The 8,697-nt window shown below is 44.4% G+C and overlaps 1 protein-coding gene across 1 annotated transcript in view; it reads left to right on the top strand.

Moving 5' to 3' along the window:
- The first annotated feature begins 590 nt into the window (after positions 1–590).
- LOC142492292 (uncharacterized) overlaps positions 591–8,697 on the top strand; it is a 28,932-nt gene continuing 20,825 nt past the window's right edge. Inside the window, exons 1-2 of the mRNA XM_075594964.1 lie at positions 591–603; positions 2,520–3,065. Of these exons, the coding sequence (XP_075451079.1) occupies positions 591–603; positions 2,520–3,065 (559 nt within the window). The remainder of the gene's footprint in view (positions 604–2,519; positions 3,066–8,697) is intronic.

Raw genomic sequence — 8,697 nt, 5'->3', positions numbered from 1 at the left:
ACACAGAGACACACACTCTCCCGCTCCCACTCACACACACACACACAATCTCTCACTCCCTCCCCCTCACACAGACACTGTCTCTTTAAGGGAGCCGGTACTGAGAGCTGCTCTGAGTCCTCTCCCTCCTGTCAGCCGGAAATTTATGGCTGGAACAGAGAGAGGAAGGATAGGAGTGACAGGCAGATGTTGCTGCTGAGCTCGGGAGCGCTGGGTCACTGCTATGTTGGGTGCCGCCGCGGGACATATGTGCAAAGCAGGTAGCAAGTTCCAAGGGTGACTGCAGCCAGTATGCCAATTAAAGCTAAATTGCTTCCACGTACCTTAAAAAATTGATGACAAGGAGCAATGGAAACACAATTCTCCATCGCGCGGTGAGACCGGGAGAGCTGGGGTGCTGTGAGGAAGAAGGCGCGGCAGACACGCCTTCCGCTCCTGCAGGCATCTGAGCAACAGCGCGCACCAATCAGAGTCAGGAGGAGGGAGGGAGCACTTCGACCAATCAGGGGCTGGGGATTTTAACTTTTAGGCATGCATAACTTGAATTGCAGGGAAAAAGGCTTAAAGAACCGCATGTTGATTAGGCGGCCATGATGGCCATAGGCAAGTGGGCAAGTGCATTTATCGAGCCCTGTAAACAGTATCCCTCTTCTTCCCCCCCCCTCTTTCCCCCCTCTCCCTTTTGCCAACCTATTACCTGCAAGAACTGACCAAACATGAAAAAAAATAAAGAATCTCAAACAAAAATGCGGGACTTTCAAGGTGAACACTTAACATTTGTATATCTTTATGGCCCAAAAAAAACCACATTTTATTTGAGTCATGTTTGCTCACAGTCCAAAGACATTTAAATTGTATTATAATAAAACATACACACATTTTTTGCTTGTTTCAGATTACTACAATAAGGCTATAAAATGTGGCACGTAGTCTATGAATAAAGGTACAGGAACGGCGATCCACGTGAATATAAGCCCTGTATCTGTATTTCTCCCCCTCCCTCTTCCTTTCCCCCTCCCTCGAAATATTTGCATAAATTGTCAAATTAGGTAACTGTCATGGTAGACCAGGTCTTATCTACACATTAATACCGGGATTCTGGACTGAGCACACAAGATGAGTAAAATAAATTGTAATTTATTTCTTTTCAGATCAACATACAATACTTGAACAATTACACTTAATAAAACAATTACTGGGTACAGGGAATGAAATCAAATGTCCTTGGAACGAAACAAAGTCTCTGGGTACCCCTGAACGCATGCCAGTGGGTGTGCCAATTGATCCGTGTAACAGTTCCTGGCTAGGGGCACAAGTTGCACCCCTATATCTCCGCCAAATGGAAAAAGTTTGTTCAGTCCTTACAGGGTTCATTCGGGAACCCTTAGCACAAACGAATTCTGGAAGAGGGGGATGATCCTTTGTTACTGTGTAATTAACCCCTCACACTCCGGGACAGCAGCTGCTGTTACTTGGACGTCTCTTGGTAAAATCTTAGATGAATTACTCTGGGACTGGGCTGCCGGCATCTTTATAGGGTTAAGGGTCCTATACCTAACATTCACACCTAATCTCTTCCGTGGGAACACTTTTTCCACCTATCCCAGTAGTTCATAGTATCGGCAGAAGTGGCTTCCTGGTTTTCACAGAGCATGTGTCAACTTGACACCTAAGCTGCTTAGCATACTGGGTCCAACTTCTTACCTGGCGACAGTACGTCTGGGGTTTGGCTACCAAGTGTGAATGGCCCCTCCTGCGTACCAGGATCTGATACTCAGGGATATCCTGGCCACGTTAACACCTAGCCTCTCTGAGGCTTTTCAACTTCGGATTTCTCATAGACACAGTGGCACCAACTTAGCAGGGTGCCCTTTGAAGCCCAAAGATGAAAAAGCACTCGGCTCCTGTACCCTTAACATATTTACATGTTATTACATTCCTGGCAGGAAAAGCTTCCTGCCTGTACATTTAAAAACACCAGTACAATACAGTTTATTTATAAAAGTATGTTCTGCTTATGCGACTATTATAAACCTTATATGTATGTGTATGATTTCTTTTTACTTAGCTGCACTCCAAAAATTAGAGTGCCAGCTCTTTTCTAGTGCCGCAAATACAATTAGCACATTTCACATACATCCAGTTACCTGCAGCTAGCTTTAGATCTGCAAAACAGGGACATAGTAGGGGAAAACATGATATTAGGGGGACAATACATTTTAACCCCTTCAGTTCCAACAGGGTTTGGGGTTAACCAGCCGGGTATAATGCCTTTATTATTGGCCTGGTAAACCCCTCTCACCACAGTAACATTTTAATTTTGATAAATAACTTTGCTAAGCATTAAAAGTCTCATGACCATTTATATACTGCCATTTGAGTGACCTGTCGCCAAAACCTGTCAAAATATACTAAATTCGGATCCTGTTCATATTTGCTGAAATTGCAAAATCCGTTGTCGGTGTGCCTGTTGGGTGAGTCGACTGCCCTTGGGGTGTTGGGTGCATCTCCTCTGGTAGTGCTGAAGCATGCATGCTTTGTGCCGATTACTGCCAGGGGGTGCCGGATACCCCGACATCGGGGCCCGGATGAGGTGTCCTTGCCATCATCTTCCTCCAACAAAGAAGCCAGTTGCCCAATCCCTGCATATAAAAGAGCTTCACCTACCTGCATCCAGCAACAGAGTCCCGAGCTCACAACGTCCATCTTGAAGGCGGTGGTACTACCGGAGGACCCGACCACTGAGGAAAAGACAAGCTCTGATGAAGTCTCCTACCTTCAGTTGGTGGAGGCGACATCTTCTTCTACCCAACAGGAGTCCACTGTGGCCTTGCCAAACGAGGAACCAGGCGGAGCACTGTTTGGTGTGCCGTGGGGTTACGGACAGTGCTCCACTGCCCTGCCCTATCACAGACCCCAATCCGGGGACGAAGAAGTCATCGTGGATCCAACCTTCCTGAGGAAGTCACCCAAGACGAAACGCGTAGAACCCCCCTTCCGTCGCAAGAGGTCCTGGCAGCCGGAGATAAACCGTGTGGGAAGACGCAAACACACACGCCGGCCAAGTGAACGCCGAGACCGGAATTTCATACAATACACTATTTTGGAGTGTTAAATGTGAGTGCATTTCCATATGTTTGCTGAAATATCTATGAATAGAATTCTTTGATATGCTACACCATAAGAATCTTTCTCTTCTTTATGATTTTTCCCTGGGGAGAGCCTATACCTACTCTGGGGGGATGTACAGTACGTGGGATGTCATCTACCTGTACCAGATCTAATCAGATAGAGATAGTGTCTCTGATATGCGTCATTGAATTGGATAGAATGTGAGTTGAATGAATCTACAATTCCCTTACTGAATGTGAATTTGAAAATTGGTTGCACTATATTGTGTCTTTTTATTCTTTACGTGGCTTTGTTGTGAACACTCAGCGCTCCCCTAACTTTGGAATCTTCAAGCAAAATAGACTTCAGAACAGTTTATTAAGGGGTTTTTGAGCAGCTTTTCTACCCATTTTTTTCACTTGTATTACACTTTAATGGTGGGGGTACGAATATTCACTATTTTATGCTGATTTAACCATTTATTTTCCACTGGGTTGTTAATTCACGGTTTTTCACGTAATTGGTGATATTTAACACTTTATATTATATAGTTACACGTTTTAGAACTATGGGCCTCATGCAGTAAGCGCCGAAAAGGCTTTTTTCCGCAATTTTCCCGCAAAAATTGCCGTCCCGATTCAGTAAGCGCCGAAAAGTGGCCAAAATCGGCAATTTTTGTTCCCGATAAAAACTTAAAGGCATGCGGGTGCCAATAAGCCACTTTTCGGCACTTTTTGAAATCGGCTGAATTCTAGTAGCCCCGATCAGCTTTACGCTGCTGATCGGCACTCTAGAATTGAGATTTGTACGCCAATCCATCCCGCCAACTAAAGTTGGCAAGTTGGTGGTGGAGAAGCATCGGCAAAGTCGACACTTAGAAAAAATCAGGCCTTTTTCCTGACTGGGATTGATGCCGGGGGTCTCCGGAGCTGATACCCATTAATTCCAGCACCGGAGCCCCCCGGCATGCATCCGAGGCAGGAAAAATGCATTTAAAACCCACTTCATTACCTTAGCGGCTAACCGCTAAGGCAATGAAGAGGTTAACCAGCCGTGCCAGGTTTATTGTGTGTAGCGGGGGTGGGTGAAGGGGGTATTTTGCCCTTGGTGGTTGTTTAGGGCTTGCGGGGGGGTTGCGGGTGCACTTAACCCCTTCACGACCTTAGCGGTTAATACCGCTACGGTCATGAAGGGGTTATGCCCTCCCGCTACCCACCCGCAAGCCCTAAACAAACCACCATTGGGGCAAATACCCACTTCGGCCACCCCCACTACCCACAATTAAAAAAATACACACACAACAGCCACACACGAAATAAATATATATATATATATATATATATATATATATATATATATATGCAAATATAGCTGTATGCTCATCTGCATGTCTGCAACCCCGCCTTTCCCCATTATCACCCAGCATACAGCACTTCCACTGCAGCAAGGGATTCTGGGAAATGACATGCAAATGAGCACACAGTGTCACTTTTTGCCTCAATAACCATTTTTAACATGGTTCCCTATAGGCTTAAGCTTGCTGCATGGTCACAGCTTTGAGCACAGCCAGGGTTAAGGTGCATACCTAGAAGACCACCCACAGACAGCTGTTTCGACCTTGAAGGGTCTCATCAGTGTGGGGTTGATTTTACTGGGAATGCAAGAGAGGCTATGGGATAGGCTAAACCATAATACTGAGTTAAGTTATTATGGTTTAGCCTATCCCATAGCCTCTCTTGCATTCCCAGTAAAATCAACCCAACACTGATGAGACCCATCAAGGTCGAAACAGCTGTCTGTGGGTGGTTTTCTGGGTATGCACCTTAACCCTGGCTGTGCTCAAAGCTGTGACCATGCAGCAAGCTTAAGCCTATAGGGAACCATGTTAAAAATGGTTATTGAGGCAAAAAGTGACACTGTGTGCTCATTTGCATGTCATTTCCCAGAATCCCTTGCTGCAGTGGAAGTGCTGTATGCTGGGTGATAATGGGGAAAGGCGGGGTTGCAGACCTGCCTAAGACATGCAGATGAGCATACAGCTATATTTGCATATTTGCTTTCCTGTGGAGGGTTTTTGTCACTTTTTTTACTCACCATAACTTAACTCAGTATTAGGGTTTAGCCTATCCCATAGCCTCTCTTGCATTCCCAGTAAAATCAACCCCACACTGATGAGACCCATCAAGGTCGAAACAGCTGTCTGTGGGTGGTTTTCTGGGTATGCACCTTAACCCTGGCTGTGCTCAAAGCTGTGACCATGCAGCAAGCTTAAGCCTATAGGGAACCATGTTAAAAATGGTTATTGAGGCAAAAAGTGACACTGTGTGCTCATTTGCATGTCATTTCCCAGAATCCCTTGCTGCAGTGGAAGTGCTGTATGCTGGGTGATAATGGGGAAAGGCGGGGTTGCAGACCTGCCTAAGACATGCAGATGAGCATACAGCTATATTTGCATATTTGCTTTCCTGTGGAGGGTTTTTGTCACTTTTTTTACTCACCATAACTTAACTATATATATATATATATATATATATATATATATATATATATATATATGTATATATATATATATATATATATATATCATGTGTGTGAAAACAACAAGGAGGAAAGCAACCTTTAAATAGCACACGGACATAAATGAAAGTGTAACATAAAGAATTTTATTGAAGTGATTCAAACAAGGGATGAAATATTAAAGGAGAGGGGGGCTCAACACTACCTAGACATAATGGACCTGGAGGCAAGGGTCTAAATAAAGATCCAAAGCAAGACATATACAGGGCACAGGTGGCTTTGTCTAAGCACACCTGCGTGACAATCAACCTACACGGAGATCTTGTGATCACATGTAATAATATTATGCCATATAATTTGATGCAATGGTTACATGTTATAGGTACACAAGTACTAGGGGTAACAAAATGCAAAATACGTCACCGCTCAGTAGGTAGATGTCACAGACAAAGGTAGGTCAAAACTCCATGTCAGATGGAAAAGGTAGACTCCCACAGGAGTGGAAGTCTTGCTTAGGGCGGCCCCTACCTTTTTCCATCTGACATGGAGTTTTGACCTACCTTTGTCTGTGACATCTACCTACTGAGCGGTGACGTATTTTGCATTTTGTTACCCCTATTACTTGTAACATGTAACCATTGCATCAAATTATATGGCATAATATTTTTACATGTGGTCACAAGATCTCAGTGTAGGTTGATTTTTCTTTTTGTTACACTTTCATTTATGTCCGTGTGCTATTTAAAGGTTGCTTTCCTCCTTGTTGTTTTCATATCTATTTAACCTTTAGCACCACTGTTTAGTCTTACAATATATGACTTATTAACAGGTGTTCTGGACACAATTTATTTAAGTGTTGAGCGATATTTCTGTGTGTCACAATATATATATGTGTGTGTGTGTATATATATATATATATATATATATATATATATATATATATATATATATATATATATATATATATATATATATAGCAGAAAATAGCCATGTTAGTCCAGTTGGGATAGTGCAGAATAAATTAGTTCTTCAGTATTCGGTGATACCTTTTTTATTTTTGCTTGACCTGAAGAAGAGAGGATAACTCTCGAAAGCTTGTCCTATGACATAAATTGTTAGTCCAATAAAAAAGGTATCACCGAATACTGAAGAACTAATTTATTCTGCTATATATATATATATATATTACACCAACAACCCCTATACCCCCCTAACATACACATATATGCACATCAATGATACTATAGGACGGTGGGGGCCCTCGGCTGTTACCCACGGGCCTGCAGTACCAATTCTGTGCCCCCCCAAATTAATGGCAAAACACATACATACTTATAAAGAAATAACCCCCCCTAACCCATACAGTATAGTAATGGGCACAATTACTATTATCCACAAATGGATAATAGTGCATTTGCCCATTTAAAATACATAAAGAACAATAAATACAATAAATACATATTGCACTCAACTTTGTCCGGCTGCCACGATGAAGGCCATCCTCATCTTCATCACCGTCAATGCCCCCTCCGATGCTGCAAAACATAAACAAGAATAAAAACAGCCAATGTAATGTCCCCTAACCTCTTAATCACAATAGCGGTTATTAACCGCTACAGTCATTAAGGGGTTAACCCACCCTCACCCACCACTCGGGAGGCCTACATACCCTCCCCCACTACACCCCCCCACCCCATGAGGCCTAACCACCCTCATCCAATACCCAGCCGGGAGACCTACCCACATACCCTTGGGGCCAATACCCCCTTCCCCCACCCCCAGTACCCACAATAAAAACAATACACAGCCCCGCAATAAACATCATTATATTTATTAAATACATAACCCACCCCCTGTGCCCCCCCATAAATACATGATTTATTATTTTACAAACAGGGTTAATACCCCAGGCCCACGGGAGTCCCCGGTGGGCCTGATGGGTCACCTCACAGACCTACAGTAGCCCAGCACCATGTTTCAAATAGGTTCTGGAGGCCTGTGAGTGGTCCCCGCCGGGCACCTTGGTCCACCAGGTGGTCTCCGCGGGTCACCGTGGGCCACAATGGGTCCCCACGGGTGGGCCCATGGCTGTCTGGGGGGCCCCGGGTCAGACCCACAGGTGTCTGAGGGGCCTTGTGTGGTTCCCACGGGGGTCTGGGGACCCACGGGTGGTCCCTACGGGTCCGTGGTGCCCCCACAGATGTGGGGCCACCGGTTCTTCCCCACAGGTGTCCCCCGTGGACCCGGCAGCCTGGTACACGTGAGGAGCCAGAGAAGAACGCAGGTGGTCTCCAGAGGTCCCCACAGACCTGAGGAAATAACCCTGTATGTAAAATAATAAACATGTCCTATACATTAAATACACCAATCCCCCCCCATACCACAACACATACAGTACAATGATGTGCAAAATAACTATTATCCAGATAGGGATAATAGATTATTTGCCCATTATTAAACACATTAAGTAGCATAATAAAATAAATAAAGTTCTACTCACCTCATCAAAAAGAAGCCCCCTCGCCAGCAAAATCCGTGTCCTCCGTTGCCAACAAAATACATAGCCAATACATTGCAATTACATTCTGATATCAATTAACCCCTTAATCACCTTATCGGATAATAACCGCAAAGATAATTAAGGGGTTAAGCCACCCTGGCCCGATACCCACCCTTTACCCATTCATTTGTACAGTGGTTTCATCATGCAACTATATATATACACACATATATATATATATATGTATGCCTACAGACATAGTGGGCAGACATGGTGCAGCATTTTGGGTAATCTATACTGTGCAGTACATCCAGGCACCTGTGAGTGTCGCTGCTTTGCAAACATTACTATGTATTTACATGGATAGGTTATATGAGCCTTTGGTTTGCACTGCACATGCGCGAATATGGCGCATAGCATGACGTCATACGACGGCGCCGGATGTTGGCGCGGATGCAGACAAAGTAGAATCACAGTGCCTGTATGTGTGCAGCAGTGTAGATGATGCTGCAAGATGGCGGTGTGTTCCACGACGCGATTGCGTGTCACCAACCCCACCTGTTTGAATT

The sequence above is a fragment of the Ascaphus truei genome, chromosome 4 (genome assembly GCF_040206685.1).
Source record: "Ascaphus truei isolate aAscTru1 chromosome 4, aAscTru1.hap1, whole genome shotgun sequence".
NCBI classification, from domain to species: domain Eukaryota; kingdom Metazoa; phylum Chordata; class Amphibia; order Anura; family Ascaphidae; genus Ascaphus; species Ascaphus truei.
The sequence above is the reverse complement of the archived record's forward strand: the minus strand, read 5'-3'. Positions and strand labels throughout refer to the sequence as shown.